The sequence below is a fragment of the Oncorhynchus mykiss genome, chromosome 9, assembly GCF_057628025.1.
Source record: "Oncorhynchus mykiss isolate SJ-2025 chromosome 9, ASM5762802v1, whole genome shotgun sequence".
Classification (NCBI taxonomy): domain Eukaryota; kingdom Metazoa; phylum Chordata; class Actinopteri; order Salmoniformes; family Salmonidae; genus Oncorhynchus; species Oncorhynchus mykiss.
Window position 1 is genome coordinate 56,424,413 of NC_143030.1, and position 25,124 is coordinate 56,449,536.

The window sequence follows — 25,124 nt, forward strand, 5'->3', positions numbered from 1 at the left end:
TGTTTTAAACTGTGCCAGCTAAGGACCCATTCCAAATGACTGTTCGGCAAAACCAAACATGTTTTCGATTTCAATCTCAATTCTTACAATCCAATTTTTTATGTGGAGCCTACCAGCTCATCGAACCCATGGTATGAAGCAGATTCAAACTGCATTCTATGAAAAAAAGACTTTGATTCCGATTTCTTTGGGCAATCATGGATGCACACATTAAACAAAGTGGCTGGTGTGAGTTAAACTCAAACAGTGTTGAGACCTGGTGAAAAGAGACACCTGTAAATACAATCTCTATCTCGATTACGGGGGGTACTCTGTTCTGATCTCCTGACCTGCAGTGGAAGTGGGTGGTCTTCTGCCCGTAGAATTGGCACTCCACCGTCCCACAATCCTCAGTGGCGCGGAACCTCTGAAAGCCATCGTTGATCAGCTGGGCGTTCTTCTTATGGAAGTTCTCGTGAGTCATGACATCGGAGGTGCTGGTGTATACCTTGTTGCAGCCCACCTGCAGACAGAGAGGGCAGTGTGGGATTGAAGCTTCTCAGTAATAGGAAAATAAATCGACATATAACTTATTCTTTACTTAACCAGGTATGGTATTGAGAACATAATTTGTTACCATAAGGACCTAAAAGAGGTGTGGAGACAAACCTTCAACTTTATTGACATCAATGAATAAATCTCTGACACCAATCTTTAAGAGGCAACCTAGCATTGATTTACATTGTTTTTGTTCGTTCAAATAGCAGTGGTTTAGGACAGTGACTAAGTCAGACTTTTACACAGCGGGGCCATTAAGAGAACTGAGAAAGGCTCTGTTGAGAAATGAGCTCAGTGTGGTAAGAAAGAGTCTCCGGTGACCTAGAAATTGTAAGACGGACGGAGGTATTTTTTTCAAGTTAGGCTACTTGTCTGTGTGACAAGTCGAGAGACCTTATCAAACATCATGTTAAGTAGAACAAGGCAAACCTGCTCTGTTTGAAACATTGCGACGTGACAAACTTAAGTAAGAGACAGTGGTATAACTACCAGGGTCGTGTGTGGTTAAAAAATACCTTCCATTTAAGGCTTTCTTTTAAGCTGATGCTATTCATATTCGGAGCGCTACAGTATGCAATCACCGCAACCTAACTGTAACTCACAGAGCAACTTGAGGGGAGGAGGGGGTAAGAGGTGGGCAGGTTGATTGTCACTTTCTTTAGTTTAAAATGTTCTGGTACTCAGGAGCCCTCGGGGCCCGGAGGAAAATACAGCTAATGTTTGAATTAAAAGCAGCAATTGTATATCATCCCTGGCACTTTTTAACCGGCGCAAAAGGGGCAACTTCTCCATATTGAGTCAAACAATGAAAAAAATGCCACTCTGTTTTTTCCCCACTAAATCAGAGGTGCCTGATGCCAACATCTGCAGGTTCTCAGGCCTGTTAAAACAAGGGCTGAAACGTCTTAATAACAATTACGCCGTTAGGGGGGTTTAAAAAAGAATATATCTCTGGCCATCCAAGCCCTGGGCTGCTGGCCTGCCGGTGAGAAAGCACTCGGCGCGATGACACCTTGAAAATAAGCAGATGTGGAAAAAAATTAAACAAATCCGGTGGGGGGAATAATCTTCAACTCGTCGCTTGGTACTAAAAGATGAAAAATTTTCAGTTAATATAAACAACTAACTGAATTTTTACCCATGCCAATTAAGGAGCGAGGAGAGAGTAGGGGAGGGAGAGAAGAGTGCTGCCGCCGCTGCTCCAACGACATGGGTTCATCCCTTTCATTTTTATTTTATTTACTTTATGACACCTTTTGTTAAACGCACAAAAACTGCTCTTAAATGGCAATTTGGGCTTAATGGAAAAAGTGGAAGAAGTGTAATTCCCTTTTATAGATACAGTTAAAGTGCAGCGCTCTCAAGACTCGGAGAGCTCATCGGTGTGCATCTTGTCATGCCTGAGTGGTCTGGTTTTCCCTGGGCTTGGCATGGGGGCCATGTCTCTGCTCACACATTTTTTCATGTTTTTGGTGGGAGGAGTTTATGCTATACTCTCCATGCCACCCCAAATTTTCCCCTAAATGGTATCACTCGAGAAATAAAATGACAATCATTTTCCTTATAGGCTTCTGGTAGATTTGGGTGAACTATCCCTTTAAAGGACAGACACACTGAATCTGTATAGCTAGCCAATTCCAGAAAATGACTCCAGTATGTACTGTATATCCGGTACTGTGGTGTGTGGCTCTGGAATGCAACATCAATGAATTATGCATGAGTCTGCAAAATCCCATTTCACAAGAAGCCTCAGATCTCCATAGGTGACAATGGTCATGGGTCTGTAATGTGTGTGGTGGAGTGCCGTGTGTGTGCGTGTGTATGTGTGTTTGTGTGTGAAACAAGAGTGTGTATATGTGTAGCACATTGGGATGTGTGAAACTTACTCCTGAGCCTGAAGTGTCCCCACTTGCACCAGCGAATAGCTAGCTTTTCGCGTAACGCCGACTGGTAAGACGCTTCAGGAGGGCGGTCACATGTGCTAGCAAAGCAGAGGTCCTGGTTTCGAACCTCGTTGTGAGTCGAATCAGGAGGGAGCGGTATTGGCTAAGCAAGCAGTGTGACGTCCTTTATAGTTGATGCCGTGACCCAGATGTACAGTTGTGCTCAGCTCAATGCTGGGGTCACTGTTGAGTAAGTTTGAGGGGTGAATGTCACACATTGGGATGTGTGGAACTTACTCCTCAGCCTGAAATGTCCCCACTAGCGCCAGCGAATAGCTAGCTTTTTGCGTGGTGCCGACTGGTAAGACTCTTCAGGAGGGCGGTCACATGTTCTAGCAAAGCAGAAGTCCTGGGTTCCAGCCTCAGTGGAAGCCCAATCAGGAGGAAGTAGTACTGGCTAAGCAAGCAGCATATCTTTCGAGTGTGCGTGTGTGTTTGGTGTGTGTGTATGAGTGTATGTGTGCATGTGTGTTTACCTGCATGCAGTGGTAGTGGGTGCTCTTCCCGTTGAGGTGGCAGCCATGGTAGTAGACGCTACAGTCGTCCAGTGGGCTGAAGCGCATGAAGCCATGCTGTAGGGAGTTGTCCCTCTTCTTGTGCATATTGTAGTGCCTGATCACGTCTTGCTTGCTGGTGAACCTCTGCCAAGGGACAAAACGCACGGCAACAGATTGGTGTTTATTTAAATAGTCACAAAATCAAGTCACTATTGCTCTGGAAACAGCTGCAAAGCGCAGGAGCCAACTTGCAAAGTAGGAGATGAGGCTGTGTGTGTTGTAATGTAGAGGGCCAGACTCTCTCAGGACTTTATTCATATTTACATACATGGCCTCTATATGTCCAGGGCTATGTATGTGGCACTGATAGGTAGCAACAAAGACATATTTAAGAAGTGGAAAGTCTTCGGCTCGTATCTCTATTATTTTCCATTTCCTCCGTTTTGTTTAAATGAAGATGGATCACTTGACATGCAAGATCACAGTTCCGATGTTCCTGGCTTTTGCAAAATTATGTTCCGTGCAGATGGTTTCTCAGACGTGCAACTGGAGGGAAAAAAAAATAGACAACAAAACAAACAAACAAACAAGCTAACCAAAAAAAAACGTTTTCCCTTTCAATTCCCTCACCGAGATATGATTCCATTTTTAATTAAAGCATTAACAGTGCAGTTTTCGCGCCGGCTTTGGCTGTAATAAGGAGGGAATATGCTACGATACCCTCCTCAAAATGAAAAAGCCTCCTACACTGAGGAGCGGAGAAGAAAAACAGAAAAGGGACTCTGGAGAGACCTAGAGCAACCAAATCTGCAGTAATTGGGCTTAAGCTGATGTTACAGGAACTGTAACTAGAGAAGCCTGAATCAATGACTCTGGAGCTACTTATATCCATATTTATGTACAGCAGAGAGATAGATCAGGGGAAAAATGTAATTCAATCATTCTAAAAACACATACAATTGCTTCTACAAAGTATGGTAATTCCTGGTGTCAAGCATTTGTATCACCAAGGCCCAAATGAATGGCAGCTGGTTGCCATTCCTTAGTTCTTGACCCATTTCCCACCCCTGAAGTTTTATCTTCTGCAACCCTGTAACTTACAGTAGTACTGTATCATTCTGGCTAAGGATTTGTCACCAATAACTGATCTATTGATTTTCCATAGAAACATTTTTCATTCTGAAAATGATTATCTTTGGCAGTAAATGAGGACGAGATGAGAAGTTGAGCTGCGGATGTCCCACTGCGTTTGATCCGCTATGGAAGCCAAAATAAGCCTGGTGATAGCTGACTAGGGTAGAAGAGCCTCTTTTCAGTTGGAGTCTGGGAGCTGGAAGCCACTTGACATGCACCATGTATTTTAGGATTCCCACCACTGTAGAGGATGCACACACAGGCCCATGAAAGGAGAATGCCACTGAGCCTGGCAGCAGGATAATATTCCAGGAGTGTGTCATGTAACATTTCATGAATTATCACTACCAAAGGAGGTGCTTATCTTAGCTAGGCCGGTTTTTGCCGGATATGTACACCCAAATGTCTAGATTTTGAGCTCTGCACTTCAAGTCAATGACAGATGGGGACTTGACCTGATAACCCCAACGAAAATTCTAAAGGACGACTTGAAATCATTTCAAAGCCTTTTTTCTCTCCGTTACATTCAGCCAAGTGTCCATCCTGTCGAACGGTGAAAGCATGACTTGTGACAAGTCTAGATGTTATGCTTTGTGATTGGAGCTACAGATGCCTTCATTCGGAAAAACGGACGGAAGGACGGAAAAAACATACCGCTCAAGTTGCGTGAGGATCTGACGTCTTTGACAAATACACGTGTGTTTGTCTAACTCTTTTAGACCATATGCTAAGGCAAACACACAGGCCGGTAGTCTGATCTCCTTAACACTCTTTTACCTCCCTCCCTGTGCCGTACATGACAACTCTTGGGACCGGGACAAGATTAATAACGTGAAAGGGGATTAAAAGCAGACCCAGAGCAACGGCAGATGTCTCCAGGAAAATTATAAAAAAACACATCGAAAAGGAACCATATTTCAAGCATATTTACAATTAACCCAGGATAAAAGGCCAATTGTCAAAGACCAACTGTGCACGGAATCAGCTTAGGGAGAGAAAAAAAAGCCTTTGCTCTCAATTGGACGAGTGCCAGCAGTCATAACCTGTTCGGTGGACACACGTCAACAACGTTTCATCTGTGCATGCCTTTGTTGGGCATGAGCAGAGATGAAGTGATGACATATTATTCATCTCTGTATATCCTAGAACCCTTAGTTTTCCCCGTCAAGAGGTCAGGAAGACACGGAAGAGGATTCAAACTCTGTGCTCATACACTTCCCCATATTTGTGAACGGGACACTGAGTTATAGAGACGTCTCTGAATCACCCAGCGACACCGTCTCTATGGGTTCTCGCTAGCTGAAGTTGAGACAGTAGGGGATGTAGAGTAGAGTACAGCACAGCGCAGTACATTTGGAGGCACTGAACCATGGCTGTTAAGAGTACAGCATTACCCCCGCTGCTGTTATCTCGTTTGTCATGGTGACACGAGGCAAGGCCTAGACTAGAGAGAGGGGAAGCCTGCAATTTGTGGGAGATGGGGAAACAAGGCAAACATGTGTCTGACTAGGCCACCTAAATAGGGGGTGTACAGTGTCCATTTTAGGTCAACATTACAAAACCTTGTATAAGTAATAGGGACTTTTGTCATCGGGAGTGGGGACATTTGTCATAGGGAGTAGGGACTTAAGTCATAGGAAAGTCCTAAAACGTACACCTTAGAGTTGTTCACCAGGGTGTATGGTGAACATTGTAGGACATTCTCACAAAACGTGTCATAGCAAGGGACTTTTGTCATAGTGCTGAAGGGGTGTCCTAAAATGTATAACGTTCAGCACACAGCTACTCACCTGGTAGTTGCACTCCGTGTCCATGCAGTGGTAATGCTCCCTGTATTGGTAGGCACAATGCACATGTCCGCAGTGCTGGCTCCCCGAGAACCTGGAAGCCAAGTGACAAGAAAAAGAGTACAGAGTTACATCACGGGCCATGTGGACTTTACACTGAGTGATTTTGTCATGACTAATCAAGGCACAGGTGTAAAAGCTGTGGACACTCCAATGCTTCTTCATAGAAGACAGTCATAGAGCAGACGTTATCTTCACAAAAAAGGGGCTGAAAAATTATGTTATTGTGGTATAAAATCATGCATGCTATTTTGCAATGATAGTATTGTCTGAATATAAACTCCCTCCCTAATTCTCTTGGGTGCATCCTTCCTTTTCTTCTGGCGATTAGTGAGCAAATGGACAAAAACATCACCTTCATGGAGGGAAACACCTGTTTCTATTCCCGAAACTTAACCTAACCCAAATTTCCCCCCTTTAACATTCAAGGTGTCTGTCACTACCAAAAGGAAATCCAATCACCTCACAGAGAACTACCTCCTAATCCTAACCATACCTCCAAAACAACTCATCTCGTCACGCAAATACGTCTGTTTTCCGCACACCGCCACAATTGACTCGCCTGTCACACCAATTTCGACTCAAATTAGCTCCGTTTATTTCAAAAGCAGCCGGTACACAGACACTTATTAAACTGTAAACCCCACGCATGATTCCCCTCATTTGCCTTTTAAACCTTGCCAAATCAATGTTGTGGAGTTCTCTCTCAGGTTAACGGCGCTTGCTTTAATCAAAGGAAGGTTAGGTTCTGCTGAGAGGCTTGAGTGGATCTACACGCTACTGCCGCCCCCTCCCGTCCCCTTCCTCCTCCTCTTGACTGTAAGAGTCTGACTCGGTAAAGACTTATCCAGGTAAAAGAGTGGGCACCATTTTCCTTGTGCGTTTACTGATGACTGTTAAAAAACCTCCAATTACGACTGAAAACACACAAATAAACATTTGCACTGCCGCTGCCAAGAGCACCATCTGCTCTCTCCCTCACTCGTTCTCTTTCTTTCTACCTCTCTTTCTCTATCTCTCTCTGTTTTTTGTTGTTGTTGCCTGTAGCCTGTATGACTATCCTAGGGCTGCATTTACAGATCACTTTGCGGAGTTCATTAGGCTAATTGAACGGCAAATCCACTACCTTTTAAAAGTTGGTGGTGTGGTGGGGGGCTCAGGGTATGGTGGTGGTGGTGGTGGTGGTAGGGGCTTCGGGAAGGTTTGACGGCTTCTTTAGAAAAAAAAAAAAAAACAGAAATGGAGCTAACAGTAGAGTACATTACACACACACACACACACACACACACGGTCACACACACCAACCAACTCTCCCACCATCGGTGCTTTTCTCAGCCCTACTCCTCTATGGACTGTGCATGTACACACGTATTCGGACACACGCACACGCTCACGTACACACACGCACACACAGCCCCCCTGGGACTGTGGCCCACCCCTCTGCTCATTGCCCAGCTGTATCACTTTGCCTATGGACAATTCCCACTTGCCGCGTCAGGGGGCCTAATGGGCCGCTGCTATTCAGCTGCAGATTAAATATTAATATCACAACGATACAGAGATTGCGGCACATCTCCTGTTACAATAGAGTCAACGCAGATCAAAGTGCCGCGGCAATAGTGGGTGCATGAAAGCATTTAAAGAGGGAAAACTGCGACTAAACACTACCAGGGAAGCTCTTTAAAACATCAAACTGGTGCGCGGCAAGGAGATAAATAACTTTTCCCCCCTTGGTTGGTGAGGGGGAGGGGGGTGGAAGGTGGGAGTCAACAACATTTACAAAGCTGGGTTTTTAGCATAAATGTGCGCTCATTAGTTGTGGCTCCAGAGAGATGAACCTCCCCCTACCCCTACCCCCCTCCCCCCAGTCTACATTTGCCCTTTTTATGAGTCCTCCTTTTCTGTCTTTTTTCCTCCCTCCTCTTCCCTTTCTTTTTTTCGCTCTCTCTCCCCAACACGGAAATTGAAACTGTATCTGGGCTTATCTGCAGCCTCCCCGTGCATCAACTACCGAGATGTTTAGACAAATTTTATGCATTATGCAGCGCAAATATCAAAACAGTTCTTGGCAGTGCCAGCAGAAGCCTCATTAAAAATTCCTTAATTAAATCTGCAAAATGTAATCAGTCCAAGGAAGGTTTTTGTGTGTGTGTGTGTGTGTGCATGTGTGTGCATGATGAAAATGTGTGTGTCTGTCAGTGACAGTGCTTTTGATTTGTGCCCTTCATGTTACGGTTTGGAGAAGTAATCATTAACGCCAATGCCACTTTGGGCTTTTGAAACAGTGCTTTTCCTTTCTTTTTAAAGTGAAGAAATAAACAAGTGACAATCACCTTTCTAGTGTGGAGTTCAACATGACTGGAGAATGGGACACTGTGTTGTCTATTGAAATATGAGACTACCTTGCAATGTTTTGCCTCCGTGTTTTGTGAGTGATAAAGAGGACAATTCAGAGACCATGCAGCCATGTAACCAACAGTTTCCCTCTATATTCGTTACATATACCGCCGCACAGTACGCTTGAACTACTCAAGACTGACATGCAAAGTGTTCCAGTATACTGTAGTAACTTTGTAAGAAACTCTCGACCTCAAACAGAATAAGTACAACCATCTTGTCAGCACACCTCTCACCACCATAGAAACCATCTCATGCCTTGTTCCTCCTAACAGAATTCCACTTCCTTTCAGTCCATAAACTCGGCCTCTTACTATTTCCCTGACTTTGCAGCACAGAACTTGACCTCTACCACTATTTTACACATCTAGTTTCATCACTGTGTAAAATACGCCATCAGTTAATAAAAAAGCTTTGTCTCAACGTCCGGGACAACATTTGCTTCACCGGAGACGGAGGATTTGCATACCTGGCGATATATTTCTGGTACAGGTTGACGTCCTCTGTGACAGGTTTCTCAGGTGGTAAGCCGTTCCTAATACAAGCAAACACAAAAAGAGACAGGATTAATGGGGTATTGGGTGCACTGTTAATAAAAACTACAGCCACAATATTTACCTACAATCTGTTTCAAACTACCGCAATTAATATACATTTTCTGTGACGCGACAGCGGTTTTCACATGGGTTTGAATCAGGAAGGTATGAACACACTTTTGCATGGCTTTCCAACAATGAAAGGCAAAAGGCAGTGGAAAATAGCTATTTTGGAGAGTGCTCATATGCAAATCTAGATAATGGGGATAGGCAAAGTCTTTTCTAAAGGTCCCTAAGGACCCTGCCTCCAAAGGCTGTTGTCATGTCTCATCAGGAGTATGGACTGAGTTCAAACAGAAGGAGAAGACAGGGTTCGATGGAACAGAAGGCATTGGTTCAGCTAGCGACAAGTTGGGTAGAACCAATAGAACTAGACTGGGGGGAGGTGAATGAACTGAGTCCAATCATCAGAGACACATTAAGTTTAAACATTGCATGGTTCCTACTGAAATGTGACCTGCCTTGAGAGGGACCCACTTTTTTCCTAGCACTAACCAGGGCTAGCTTCCCAAACCCCCTCGTTTGCTAGCACTAACAATGCGGAGGGCTCCGTATAGCTCCACATTGACATGATTGGTTGATGGTAGGTGGGGGCGGTACGTCCTGTATTAACACAAACTCACTTCCTGACAACTTCTTTCCCAATAGCTCTGCTCTGCTAAGCGCAAGAAATATGAAAGCCCTGAAGTCTGAGTTGGCTGCATCGCACTCAACGCTGCATGGTCACCTCAGACGTCGGATTGACCATGTAGTGTCTTTTAGTGTTCAGCCTAGGCCCTGTGACTCTCTGGTAAGTTAGTCACAGCTGCAAAGTCATTAAAGGGACAGTTGTTCCACCCCAGCCAAAGGAGGAAGTCAGTCACTTTGCGATGACTGTGCTAAATCAGTCTCCGAAGAGAGCGCCCAGCAGGTAAACACTTCATGGGCCTTCGCTACTCATCACATCGTGGATCTATTGGCACCATGCGCTATTTCACACTACATTCGCATCGGCTGTTGTGGAGGTGGCAATTACCTTTGCGTTAGGCTAACTGACTCGCAGTGGCAGTTAAGTGTATGTGAGACGCCCATTATCTCCCAGGTGTCCCACAGAGACAATTTAGGAGAATTGTACAATATTAAAACCTGGAATCATTTCAAAACACAAGCTAAATAAATCGGGGGGGACTCAGTTGACGGGTTATTTGATTTAATAATTCAGGGAGGTTTGCATAGGCAACTTTTGGTGCAATGACATAATTTTGTGAGAGATTTTCATTATTTCCTTGGACAATTTTTGTCATGAGCGACCAATTTTCACTACTGGGATCTCACAACTCATTCAATAAAATGTATGACTTGAATAAGCGCGTAATATACAGTATATAGTATACAGTACACACATTAATATTGCTGTGTGAGAAAAGCTTAGCATGTTTCTCATGCAGATCTTCTGTACCTATGTGGTGTCGTTCAGCTAAAGTGTCATTTAAGTCATCTGAAGAGGTTCTTACTTGACAGAAGACACAGTGCCCGTGGTGATGGAGTCGGTCTTGGAGAAGCTGGACTTCATGTAGTCGGAGGTGTTGAAGCCCAAGTGGCCTGTCTGATCCATGATGAGTCCTGGGGGGCCCGTGGCCCCAGCGGAGGAGGCCGAGGTGGCAGCCACAGGTGTCCCCGGGTTCCCAGGTGTGGCAGGCAGAACGCTGGGCATCAGCGAGGACTCGGGCCTCCCCGGCATCAGCTTCTGGATGTTCTTGATATCATACTTGGACGGGCGGCCCACCTTCCCCGTTTTATAGGCGATGGCGCCCCCCATGTCAGTGTTCCCGTCGCCGGGCTTGAAGAGGTGCAGGTATCGAACATTCTCCAGGTCGTACTTGGATGGCTTCTTGTAAGCATTGCCATTCTGCTGGCTCCGCAGGCTTTCACCCATCTTCAGCTTCTGGATGAAGAAGTCATACTTAGAGGCTCGGGAGGCCATGTTCTGGAGGTGGGAGGTGGGGTTGGTTGGTGGGGGATTGTGCCCAAGGTTGTGCCCCTGCCCTTGCCCCTGCTTGTGGTCCAGGCTGGAGTGATAAATCTGTCCCTCAGCCCCGGAATGGCACCCCCCAGAGGCGGCCATCTGGGCCTGGAGCAGGGCATTCTTCTCCTGGGCAAGCTTGGAGTTGAGGTCCTCTTGTTTGGGGTTGGTGTGGATGGGCCAGGGCAGGGTCTCGCCAGCCTTCAGCTTGCGGATGTACTCCTCATACTTGGAAAAGCGGGCTCGCCGCGTGGCCTCCTCGCTGCTCAGGGAGGATGGGTCGGAGCCTGAGGTAGCGGCTTTGAGCTTCTCGAAGCTGATCTTCTTGGCCAGCTCGTCCCTCACCTGCTGGTCGTCGTAGCCGAACATGCCCAGGAACTCGTTCATTGTGTTGGCTGCGTAGTCTCGCAGAGTGGACGCCTCTCCTGCACAGAACAGGGAGGAGCAGAGAGAACAGAGCCCTTAGGTAAGATATGTGACACACCGTTTTTGTATGACCTCTTTGTTCTATTGAACGTCAATAGATTCTTCTATCCAAAAATCATAAAACCAAGAAAGGGGAAGCAAAAGCACTGTACAAAACTGAAAAGGGCTGATTCTTTGTCAGTCATTTTAAGCCGAACGTAATGGAAATGAACCAAAACATTCCATGGGACTTCCCCAGTCAGTCTTCTGACTTGGAAATTACCTGTACTGCTATCCTCACCTAACACTTTAGATATACACCAATTGTACAAAACTTCCTCAAATTGGGTTTGCCCCTCAGAACAGCCTCTATTTGTCAGGGAATGGACTACAAAGTGTCTAAAGCACTCCCCATGTTGACTCCACAGTTCTGTCAAGTTGGCTGGATGTCCTTTGGGTGGTGGACCATTCTTGATACACATGGGAACAAGCAGCGTTGCGGTTCTTGACACACACAAACTGGTGCGCCTGGCACCTACTACCATACCCTGTTCAAAGGCCCTTGAATCTTTTGTCTTGTCCATTCACCCTCTGAATGACACACATACACAATCCATGTCTCATGGCTTAAAAATCCTTCTTTAACCTGTCTCCTCCCCTTCATCTACATTGATTGAAGTGGATTTAACAAGTGACATCAATAAGGGATCATAGCTTTCACCTGGATTTACTTGTCAGTCGATGTCATGGAAAGAGAAGATACCATTTAATCTCTTGTATATTGTTGAATGCTTGAGAATTTGAAATAGGTTACAAGGTTTCATTTTTCTCAGTGAAAGACCTTACTAATGGGCCTTCTGATTATGACAACATTCCAGAAACGTGTTCCCTTTAGTAAAAAACATTATTTCAAGTCCATCGCGTCTCTATCTACGGAAGCCACATATGTGCTTTTACATATTTGTGAACTGAAACGCCACTTTTTTATTTTAAGAGTCCATTAAATTGAACAACCTCCCCAAGGACATGGGGACATGTAGTAAATGTATAGTTTAATTGCATTATGTGGAGATTAATTCTGGCTCATTAACTTTCATCCAGGTTAGCGCAAGAGGTCAGCAAGTTGGGGGAAAGGGAGGAAAAAAATGTGCTTGAAAAAAAGAGGGGGAAGAAAGAGCACTGCATAGCTATCCCTTATTAAGACACGCCACTAGCAGTAGAGTGTGTGTGTGTGTGTGTGTGTGTGTGTGTGTGTGTGTGTGTGTGTGTGTGTGTGTGTGTGTGTGTGTGTGTGTGTGTGTGTGTGTGTGTGTGTGTGTGTGTGTGTGTGTGTATACGTATGAGAAAGAGATTGAGAGAGTGTATGTATATGTGTATGTGTGTGTCTGAGAAAGGGAGAGCATGACACAGAGAGAGAGAGAGGGAGATAGAGGGAGGGTGAGAGAGAGAGAGAGAGAGAGAGAGAGAGAGAGAGAGAGAGAGAGAGAGGGAGAGAGAGAGAGAGAGAGAGAGAGAGAGATGATACAGAGAGGAGGAAACCCTTGGGCATTCAGCTTTTCCTTTCTTAACAGTAGTGTTTACTGATCCAGATCTATTCCAAAAATCTTGCCTGGTGTCAGTTTGGATGTCAGATAAGATATCATGAACACAGCCACTACGCTCCAGATGACAACTTCACTTAGGTGTCATGTAAAACTTTTGGCATTCTTGGTTCCATTCTGGCCACGGGCCCAGGACCCCGCTCCTCCAGACCTTTTCTTAATTTATTTGATTGCTTTTTTCATCGCTAACGCACACACACAAGGCGGGGCCAGCGGTAATACCAGCCGCCGTCCTGGTAATTAATACAAAAAGATTTCAGCTCTCGTCTCGGATTTCTGTGTTATTGCTAAATCGGTCGCCTCTCCCCCACATGCCTTTTCACATCTCCTTCACGGAGTGTAAAATAATCCCCAAATTTCCATCAGCGTCGCCGGGGTTACTGCTCTCTGTGGCACATTGGTATGAAAGGGGATCTGGCGGATCGAAAGGGCATGAAAAATGTAAGAGAAATGGATCAGGTATTTCTATTTGAGAGGAAATTCCTGCCTGTTTTGTCACATATCATCTGATCAGCATGTTTGTACATTTGTGTTTGACGACAGAGTGAGCTAGATAAGATAACATAGATAAGATAGTACTTTATTAATGGGCACTAGATTTATCTGAGTTTATCAAGCAGCCCGTTGACTTTCACCTACTTCTCAATTCAGGAGGACCTCCATACAAAAAAATATCATATCTGTAATTCTGTTGGCTCAGTTGGTAGATCCAAGATCCTGGTTGGTTTCCTGCTGGGATCACCAATATGAAAACGTATGAACTAACTACTGTAAGTGTCTGCTAAATACATGATCATATCATTATCTACTTATACAGACATGTACCAAATGTGTTGTCCTAAGATACACCTTGACATTAGTGTGTGGTTTAGTCATGGGAGCGTTTACTGTACTCTACATCCATGGGCTTCTACTGTAGCAGGGTCATGACGTCTAGCATGGTTAGCCAGGCCGCCTCAGGTCATATCATATAGCTCTAATGATAGGACCGTCTTCACATCTTCGAAGCAAGGGACAAGACATTCCACTGGTTCCAGGAATAGTAGTATATGAGTCAAAAAGTTTCAATGACAAAATGTTCAGCTGGGGACCGCTTTTAACCCCAAGTAAAAGGACAGCTTTGACCCCCAAGTGGTGAGTCTGCTAAACAGCTAATTATAATATGGTTGCACTGCACTGTATCTTAAATAGTTGATGTCTTGTATGTGTATTTATTGATGTTCATTTCTTGTTGTAATGCATCTTTTTAATCTACTACTATTATTGTGAGGTAAGCAATATTCTGGGTAGGCATTTCATTGCATTTCCATGGCCGCCTGAGAGCCGTTCCATCAATCAGAGCTTTTAAAATGGGGCTTAAAACACATTTCTTCAGATTGTCTTTCTCATAGTCCTAATACGTAAAAGTATTTTTAGCACATAGCCTACTATTGCTTTTCACAGCCTTGATTCAAAAAGTGATCTTTTAATATCATTTTTATTTTATTATTATTATGATGACAAAAACACAACCTTACACTTGCACAATCCTTTTTTCAGACTTCATGTACTTTAAATAAAAAACCCTCTAATTAAAAAAATGATGCTTGTCATGAATGATCTATACTATTCATTTGTTATTTTAGTATTATTACTAAGGTAGTACTTTTATTATCATTGTTTTGCAGTGGTTGTAGTATATTATACGGAACAAAAATATAAATGCAACATGCAACAATTTCACGGAGTTACGGAGTTACAGTTCATATAAGGAAATCAGGCAATTGAAATAAATTCAGGAGGCCCTAATCTATGGATTTCACATGACTGGGAATACAGATATGCATCTGTTGGTCACAGATACGTTTAAAAAAAAGTAGGGTTGTGAAGCAGTAAACCAGTCAGTATCTGGGTGACCACCATTTGCCTCATGCAGCATGACACATCTCCTTCATATGGAGTTGATCAGGCTGTTGATAGTGGCCTGTGGAATGTTGTCACACTCCTCTTCAATGGCTGTGCGAAGTTGCTGGATATTGGCAGGAGCTGGAACACGCTGTCATATACGTTGATCCAGAGCATCCCAAACATGCTCAATGGGTGACATGTCTGGTGAGTATGCAGGCCATGGAAGAACTGGGACATTGTCAGCGTCCAAGATTTGTGTATAGATCCTTGCGACATGGGGCTGTGCATTATCATGCTGAAACATGAGGTGGTGGTGGCGGATGAATGGCACGACAATGGGCCTCAGGATCTCGCCACGGTAACTCTGTGCATTCAAATTGCCATCGATAAAATGCAATTGTGTTTGTTGTCCGTAGCTTATGCCTGCCCATACCAGAAACCCACCGCCATCTTGTCTCATCGCTGCAACTCCCCAAAGGGCTCGGGAGAGGCGGAGGTCGAGTCATACACCCGAAGTCAGCCTGCAGGCGCCAGTCCCGCCACAAGTAGTCACTAGAGCGTGATGAGTCAAGTAAAGCACCCCTGGCCAAACCCTCCCCTCACCCAGACGACACTGGGCGGTTGTGACAAAGCCTGGGATCAAATCATTATTTGCTGTAGTTCTTGCTGCCTATTTATACATAATTTATTCAATCATTATTTATTGAAGTTCTTGACTCTTGTCATCATTGAACTTCCGCTAGCTAGCTATATGCCAGTGATTTGTTTAGCATAGCAACGTGGAATGAATAGAATTAACGACTGGGTCAAAACATCCCAAAAATAATTAGCCAGCCTGTTTCGTTAGCTACTTCAAAACCTCAGAACTTTTGCCCGGACTGTATCGTCTGGTGGAAAGATTAAATCAAATTAATTTACTCATTAAAATAAAGTTAGTTGTTTAGCTTTCTGTAACTTTGTAGCAAGTACGGTCTGCATGTGTAGGCGCATATTGCGTCATGATTTCAAGGTGTCCCGATATATTTTCCAACTGTCACGTTATCTGGTTTTAATGTCCATTCTAGAATGCCCTTCTAGCCAAACAGAAACAAATACTCAACAATGTTGTGGTATACCACACGATAATCCCTGAGTTCTCATGCCTTATTGCTTAAGTAGTTAGCAGATAGCAGTAGTGGTAGTGATAGTTGCAGTGTTAGCAGTAGTAGGTTTATAATGTAAGTTATTGTTGTTGTTTTTTTATAGAAGTTATTCTTAAAATTAGCCGAGTCACATTATTCCGCTCTCAGACCATGTGACGGACTATCAATGGCAGGCCAATAATTGGACTTGAACTGAAAGGATTACGCCTGGAACCGACAGCAGATAACCTTTGTGAAACACCATGTAAATGAGTTTTATTCTCCAGCCTTATCTCGCACCCTCTTAATGATGTCATGCGAATGCCTGTGAGGGAGACCGGGGCTTACAGGTTAAGGTGAGATTGGCCCTTGCTGCTACTGTGCTTTCTGTCTTTTTTTCCCCCTCCCTCTCTTCTTTCCTCTCCCCCTCTCTCACTGTGGTGTCATTGGAGAGTATTAAAAGAAGTGGGTGTAATCTCTGCACTTCATGCCTGGCAAATTGCAACACGTGACACAGACCCAGGGCCTTGTCTGTGTTTGAGGCAATATAGGACCACATTTCCCTCCTCCCCTGATGTGACAACAAATGGGCATTATATCTCCTTTTTGCTGACCAAACACGGATATCAGCATGCCACCATGTCTTCTGAGGGTCACAGATAGAGTACGGTGAGGTGCTGGAGATGATAAGGCTTCAGCTTGCTGTTGTGACTATATATGGCCTATAATCTCACTTTAAATACACCTAGGGTTTTAGAGCAGGACATTTCCAATGCTAATCGTTCGGTCAATCATTCTTTCGAAATCACCTGAACTCTAGAGTTCTATGTGTTGAGCTGATGTCTCAAGTCCTTACATGGAATGAGGATGATGGTATTGGCACCTCTGGCCTGAGGAAAAACCGCTTTAATGAGCTTTAATGTAACAACTTAGACAATGTTGACTGGAATAAAAAAATAATTTTGATTTTACTGAGCTCTCGTCTGGGTGAAGTGACAGTGCATTGTAGGTTTGTTGAATTGAGCATTTTGTTAAAGTGGAATCAAATGTCTGGGATGACTGAGAAACTAATGAGTTGCAGAACGATTCCTCAAATTCTTGGAAGTTAACATGCTTGCTATTTTGAAATAAATATATAGAAAATAAATAGAATAAAATGTTTTGAAAATGATCCATAACCTTTGACAAAGAACATAGCAGTGCAATTGGAAGTCATGGTCAGTTATGTTTGATTCGATGAGCATCTTTGTCATTGCCTTCATCATTTTTATTCAGTTGTTTTCACTGAATAGCTTATGAGAGGCCTAATAATGTAACATCTAAATGATCTAGGAAAAGTATTCTGGGGTTTTGCACTGATAGGAAATCCACACGGTGCCTCGATGTGAGGAGTTAAATGTTTTGAAGGTCGCAGTTTCTCTCATTGATCTTGCAATGTTTGTTAATTACATTGTCACTGATGTTGTGAGAGATAATTAAGCCACTATGTTTATATGCATAATTATGCGCGCTCCGCATCAGCCTTTGAAAGACAGCGGCGAGAGGGGGGGAAAATGTTTTAATTGTGAGCGCCACAGAAACATGGCAATATAGATGCCCTAGTTACAATCAACAAAGAGCAATGCAAAAAAAAAAACAAAGACAAGAGTTGCTACTAATGCAGGATGCTCTCTCCACAGTCTTCAAACAGTTTGCCTTTGTTGTGAGATGTAAAGTAGCAGGGACCCAACGGAGGGAAAGGTGTAAGCCTGTTTCACAACACAAACACACATTTACAGACAGTTTTTTTTTTTTTTTACAGGCACCAAATAAACACAAAATGACTAATTAAAACCACAAAGCCCCTGCATTTGCCGGAAAAAAAATATATTTTTCTGAGAAGCCCTTGGCCCCACTTCTCTGACAGGCCACAGCCACTGCTGCTCCACCGGTGTAAACAAAAAAGGAAAGAATAATAATACGAAAAAAAACCTTCTGCAGCATATGTACATGACACTGAAACACGAGATGAAAGACCAAAAAATGTCTGTGAAAAGTGAGGTGAGCAAGCAGAAAACAGACCTAAACAAAACCTGTTTTGTACCACACGACAACAACACGACTCCAACTGTGTCTTGTTCTGTCACTTATTTTGTGGTTATCTGTGAAACTAATCTTTTCTCTGTCTCTGTCTTTTTTCTCTCTCTTTTTTTTTACTGCTCTGTGTTTTGAATTCTACTGTAGCTATATAGCCCAGTCTCTCAGATAGCAATGTGCCTCCTCCTGGTTTCCAAGTTCAAGTCTGTAAACGGTGCATTCTCTGGAGATTGTTTGTGCAGTTAACACGTTGCTGTTGCCACATCAAGACCACACCGTTAAGGTATATGCCACCTAATCTATTTGATTGTCCCTCAGTGCTACCAGAGGAATATCATGTAAAAAGAGACAGATCATTTAATAGGCTGTTGCTGTAAGCCACTAATGCACAGCAAATCAATTGATGAATAAATTAATTAAAGCAAATACACTTACAGAATATCTGCTTTCATCAAATGTTAAGTTCATGAACAATAATGTACCCTCAACTGTGATTCAATGGAGATGGCAAGAAATAGGTTCTTATTCTATTTCAGACTTTATTTGACAACCGATTATCTGGATTCGAGTGCTAAGAGCTAATCGTTCCACAGCAACGATGGAGACCTATGCTCCTCCAATGCAGACTAGGCTAGCACTGTATGTAATAGTGGGCTTGGGCAGTGACTAAGTTTAGTGAGCTTAGGGAAAAATCTAAAACTCTAAATGTAATTCTGGGTGTATTATGAAGCTTATCCTTGGACTGACAAACTCTTTTGGCCTACACAGAGTGAGCAGGCAGTGTAAGCCTACTCCAAATACCGGATGAATTTGTTGTTTCACTTACTGTAACCACACACACACACACACACACACACACACACACACACACACACACACACACACACACACACACACACACACACACACACACACACACACACACACACACACACACACACACACACACACACACACACACACACACACACACACACAAACACAGGTTCCTGTTTTCCCAATAGCCTGTTAGTCAGTTCCATCTGTCTGTGGAGTAATACCGTCACTGGCTAATCATGGGATGCACCTCTGTCCCTCGGTCGCGTCGTTGCCATTGTTATCAACGCTCTGCAGACGCCGCATATTGATGCCCGACTGATGACTAATGCCCAGTCCTTCTGAAAGAGATCTAATTACACTATACTGGCTTGAAAATATGATTACATTGCTAAAGTACACAAGTAATTAGTAGGAAGCAACTTTTCCATCATTATGATGTCGTCAAGTTAGCAATGTTGTCATTAGCTAGCAAAGTTTGTCAAAAATAGCTCGCAATGTTAACGATAGCTAGTTCAAATTCGGTGCTGTTCCTTCAATATTATCTAGCTAGCTTAAGTTATACTGCATCTATAGTCAATCTGGCACCATCACAATGATGACGAAAGGTTTCCCTACTTATTATTTGCCTCATCATGTTTCCAAGCCTCTGTAAAGCACTTTTGATGAAATATTCATCAGCGCTATTTGACAATGCATTCGGCAGAACACTCAGTTAGGCATCAGTCCTAAAACGAACGTTCAAAACAATATTGTTTTGCAACCCATGAAATCTCATTGTAACCTTACAGTCTCTCTTTCCAGGGACAGGTTCAGGACAGGTCTTGGATGTGGCTATGTCCCCCACGTAATATATATTGGCTACTTAACACTTTAGTGAAAGGAATGGAAGGTTTGAAGGGCAGTTAAAGCGAGAACAGAATTCATCGAGAGGAGTGACGAGAAAAGAACAGAACAACGAGAAAAGAAAGAGAGCCTTGTACCTGGAGAGGAGAAAGATGTTTGGCGACTCGGGGGCTCACTTATCAACGGCATGTAGACGTCCTTTTGAGGCCCGTCTTCCGAGTCCTTGTCGTCGTGGTAACTGCCGTCCCGAGAGTCGAACATGGGTTCGGGCTCATCAAGCGCATTGTCCTCCTCGTCACTACAGCCCTTGGGCTGTACCATGTACACACCCTCGGGGGGTCCGTCCTCGCCATTGTTGGGCTTGAGTCCCTGCTGTTGCTGCTGTTCCTCCCCACAGTCCAGGGCAGAGGGTGGTGGTTCATCCCCATACTCCCCGTTGACCCACTTCTCAATGGCCTTGCGCCGTTTCTGGTCCTCTTCGAGGCTCTGGCCGAGACTCAGGCCCTCGGGGAAGTTGGTCTCGAATCGCTCGCCGCTGTCGTCATAATGGGAGCTCCCGCGCTCGCTGTTCTCCGCCACACTGTGGTCTCCCTCAGCATGCTGGGAGCTGCCGTCGTACACCACCTGACGGCTCAGCTTGGCACAGATTGCGTTGAGTTTTAGGCCACCTTTCCTTTTGCCGGCCATGTTGGATTTTCCTGAGGTCTTTTCAGTGCATAAAGTCCTTTCAGCTGTTGGAGAAAAAGAAAAGAGAGAAAGGAAAATTGTTGAATGTCAATTCACATGTTTAAGAACCACCATATGTTATTATCAAACATTCTACCATGGAATTATATTTGTGTTATTCAAATGTCATCATCATTTCCCTCAATGAACACGTTTATCAGGTGAGAGCTGTAGGCCAGCTCTCTTCATCAACAAAGGGCCATCGATCAAGTGTCATTCACGTGATTATTTGAGCTTCACCATGGAAAAAACAGTCTAACAGCTCCTATAAATAGCCCCAAAGCAGTGCCTTTAAAAAAGAATAATAAGAGCAATCACAAGACTGCAGGGACAAAGAGATAGATACATACATACAGTGGGCATATGTTAGCCAAACCACTGACAGTCAGTTTAGTCAGAGTTTTAACGTATTAGCCGCTGCAGAAAAAAGAAGGAAAAAACTCTCTGAGAGCTGAATAGGAAAACCACATCCAGATCAGTATCGGACCCCCTAAGGTACTACAAGCAGCCAATACACAAGCTACATAATCCTTCACATGACAGCTCTGTAGAGACCCTCCTGAAATGTTATCTTCCAATCTTCCCCTTTACCTAAAGAGGCTGTGGTTCTGCCAATGAGTGGGGGGCTGCTTAGTTTTAACCCTGACAGGCAAGGGGTAGAATGCTAGAGTCCATGCTTTACTTCCAGCCCTCCTAGTAGTTTTAGCAGAAGTAAGCTAGCTAGCCAGCAAACTCTAAACTCCTCTTTTGCTCTTCTCTTCTCAAATCACATTTTAAATGAGCCGAATACAACAGGTGTGAAATACTTACTTATACAAGCCCTTAACCAACAATGCAGATTCTTTTTTTTTAAGTAAGAAAATATTTTCAAAAAAAATCTAAAACATTAAATAAACTAAAATTAAAAAAAAAATTACAATAAAATAACAATAATGAGGCTATATACAGGGGGTACCGGTACCAAGTCAATGTGCGGGGGTACAGATTAGTCTAGGTAATTGAGGTATGTACATGTAGGTAGGGGTAAAGTGACTATGCATAGATAATAAACAGCTATTAGCAGCAGTGTAAAATAGTGGGTCAATGGAAATAGTCCGGGTAGCCATTTGATTAACTGTTATGCAGTCTTATGGCTTGGGGGTAAAAGCTGTTAAGGAACCTTCAGACTTGATGCTCCGGTACCGCTTGCCGTATGGTAGCAGAGAGAGCATTCTATGACTTGGGTAGCAGCAGTCTTTTACAAATTTTAGGGCCTTTCTCTGACACCGCCTGGTATAGTGGTCCTCTCCTCTGCACTCAGTAGGCTGCACTGCTGCTGCCTGTTGCTTTGTGTTGTTGGCCGTTATCAAACAATATTACTGGTAAGGCGGTAGGTGCACTGGCCATGAAAACAACAAATATACATTTACATGCATTTGTTGCTGATTAGATGTATAGTTGAAATGTGTTCATTCTGCAGGTGAATTCATAGCCAACATGACAACAAGTATGTTGAAAATACTCTTGTCCACTCAAATATACGGTGCATTCGGAAAGTATTCAGACCCCTTGACTTTTTCCACATTTTGTTACGTTACAGCCTTATTCTAAAATTGATTACATTTATGTTTTTCCTCATCAATCTACACACAATACCCCATAATGGGCGGCAGGGTAGCCTAGTGGTTAGAGCGTTGGACTAGTAACCGGAAGGTTGCAAGCTCAAACCCCCGAGCTGACAAGGTAAAAATCTGTCGTTCTGCCCCTGAACAGGCAGTTAACCCACTGTTCCTAGGCCGTCATTGAAAATAAGAATTTGTTTTTAACTGACTTGCCTAGTTAAATAAAGGTAAAATAAAAAAATAATGAAAAACAAGTTTTTCGAATTTTTTAGATTTTTTTGACAAAAGTATTCAGACCCTTTGCTCTGAGACTCGAAATTCAACTCAGGTGCATCAAGTTTCCAATAATCACACTTGAGATGTTTCTACAACTTGATTGGAGTCCACCTGTGCTGAATTAAATTGATAGGACATGATTTGGAAAGACACACTCCTGTCTATATAAGGTCCCACAGTTGGCAGTGCATGTCAGAGCAAAAACCAAGCCATGAGGTTGAAGCAATTGTCCGTTGAGCTCAGAGACAGGATTGTGTCGAGGCACAGATCTGGGGTAGGGTACCAAAACATGTCTGCAGCTTTGAAGGTCCCCAAGAACACAGTGGCAGAAGTTTGGAACCACCAAGACTCTTCCTAGAGCTGGCCGCCTGGCCAAACTAAGCAATCGGGGCAGAAGGGCCTTGGTCAGGGAGGTGACCAATAACCTCATGGTCACTCTGACAGAGCTCCAGAGTTCCTCTGTGGAGATGGGAGAACCTTCCAGAAGGACAACATTCCCTGCAGCACTCTACCAATCAGGCCTTTATGGTAGAGTGGCCAGAAGGAAGCCATTCCTCAGTAAAGGGCACATGACAGCCCGCTTGGAGTTTGCCAAAAGGCACCTAAAGGACTCAGACCATGAGAAACAACATCTCTGGAGAGACCTGAAAATAGCTGTGCAGCGACGCTTCCCATCATATCTAACAGAGCTTGAGAAGATCTGCAGAGAATAGGAGACACTCCCCAAATACAGATACGCCAAGCTTGTAGCGTCATACCCAAGAAGACTTGATGCTGTAATCACTGCCAAAGGTGCTTCAACAAAGTAAAGGGTCTGAATACTTATGGAAATGTTATATTTCAGTTTATTTTTAATACAATTGCAAAAAATTCTATAAACCCATTTTTGCTTTGTCATTTTTGGATATTGTGTATAGATTGATGAGGGGAACAAAACAATTGAATACATTTAGAAATAAGGCTGTAATGTACATTTTTTTGGGGAAAAGTCAAGGGGTCTGAATGATTTCCGAATGTATGTTTACCAAAATTGTTTGTCATTGTTTCCGTAGTGAAAATACACATTGTAAACTGAGAGATACAGAGATACAGTATAATCTCTATTTCTCTAAAGAAGCTCCACTGAACAATAACAGTGACAGAGTGACTGTTAGGGGTAGGAGTGGGTGGCATTATTTCACCTAGCCCAGGCAATCTTTAAAACATGTCCTCGGCTAAAGCAAGTGCAGCTGCCTCTAGCATTCCATATTAAGAGCTGCCTTTTTAGGGCAGAAACTGCACACTGTTACCTTTCACTTGATGAAAAGAGCCACCAAAGTTCACCTTGAGCAGATGTTCCAGGCAAAAAAATCATGTCCAGATCTTTATCATGTTGTAAATAACTTATATCACGGGCAAAGCTTAGACGTTAGTGAATAATATGCTGTCCATCATCTTAACCACTTTTGGAATTATTTCCTGCCATTTTAAAAAGACCACCAGGGCTAGTTTGGTGCCCAACTCATCAAAGTTGTCAATGTTTCAATTGACATAAACAAGGAGAAGGCCAAATCTTCTGCAGTGTCGTCCACTTTAAGTTGTATTCTTTGTACCAAATACTGAAACTGTATTTCTCTTTACTCAAAAGTATGTCACTATCATTATCAATACATTGTACTTTACTGGGTATGCTATTTTTGTTGAGGAAAAAATAAGATATTACTATGGGAGAGGAAACAAAGTTCTATTTCAATTGACTTTGTATAAAAATGTGTATAATTACATTGACATTTGAGTCATTTAGCAGACGCTCTTATCCAGAGCGACGTACAGTTAGTGCATTCATCTTACGATTGCTAGGTGAGACAACCACATATCACAGTCGTAAGAAGTACATTTTCCCTCAATAAAGTATTTATCAGCAAAGTCAGAGCTAGTATAGGCTTCTTCATTACATATAGGCCATAAAGCGAAGATCAAGCACAATTATGCGTGAGCCATTGCTGGCATTATGTAAATCACAGACAGCGCTTAAAATCCTTTTTTCATTTTTTTCATTCGAAGATACATTGTGGCTACCTCCCAAATGGCACCAGTTTCCTGGTCGAAAGTAGTGCACTATATAGGGAATAGGGAGCCATTTGGAACACAGCCCTAGTGTGAGTGAGTTTACAGATATTACCTCGCCAGTATACAATGCACCCAGTTCTGCCCACCACACATGCTTTCTCAGTTACTTTATTTACATTGTGGACTTCCTCATTTGAAACAATGACTTGTGGAATTATGTGCAGTCTCGAGCTCGCCGTATATCAGTGGCACATTACTGTACAATTTTGTGTTAGACAATTGCGGGCCGGGGTGAAAAGGTCACATTTTTAGAGGACAGCAATTTTGAAAAAATCAGCTGGAAAAACTATTAGGAAGTGGAAGACATAAATGTTCGGGTATTTTTTCAGAAACACCCCTCCGAAGGAAGATTGAGGTCATTTGGGCGTTGCAGTGGAGGTCATTTTTCTGTTTACTGTGCTCAGTATTTCATGCTTTAACTACCGATTTCCTTTGCATCGCAATCTCCTGCTCCTTGTAGGAAATGACCCCTGCCGAGTTGTTTCTTTCCATTAGTGACTATTTATGTACATTTTTCCCCAACAACATAGAGCTCGACTCCTGGGGTAAACTCCTACTGATTGAGAAGCACAATAGGCTTCACACTAAATCTTCTGAATGTTTTAATTACTAGATATGCTCTAAAAAACTATGTGGTTAATACAATACATATGGAGACCTTTATTAAAAGACCGAAATATCTACGGGAAGAGATTGGGAATCCAACT

At 43.3% G+C, this 25,124-nt stretch overlaps 1 protein-coding gene across 21 annotated transcripts in view; it reads right to left on the minus strand.

The window, feature by feature from the left end:
• The window catches only part of casz1 (castor zinc finger 1), a 260,657-nt gene that overhangs the window by 20,941 nt on the left and 214,592 nt on the right, over nt 1–25,124 (minus strand). For 8 of the 21 annotated variants that reach the window (XM_090184582.1, XM_090184572.1, XM_090184583.1 and 5 more), the window contains 6 exons: nt 19,843–20,436; nt 10,445–11,378; nt 8,825–8,890; nt 5,902–5,992; nt 2,957–3,121; nt 330–502 (listed from right to left, as the gene is read on the minus strand). In XM_090184582.1, the coding sequence (XP_090040708.1) occupies nt 330–502; nt 2,957–3,121; nt 5,902–5,992; nt 8,825–8,890; nt 10,445–11,378; nt 19,843–20,392 (1,979 nt within the window). In that variant the 5' untranslated portion in view covers nt 20,393–20,436. Of the gene's footprint in view, nt 1–329; nt 503–2,956; nt 3,122–5,901; nt 5,993–7,084; nt 7,172–8,824; nt 8,891–10,444; nt 11,379–19,842; nt 20,437–25,124 lie in introns of all 21 variants that reach the window. The other 13 variants (XM_090184569.1, XM_090184567.1, XM_090184578.1 and 10 more) reach the window with 3 other exon arrangements.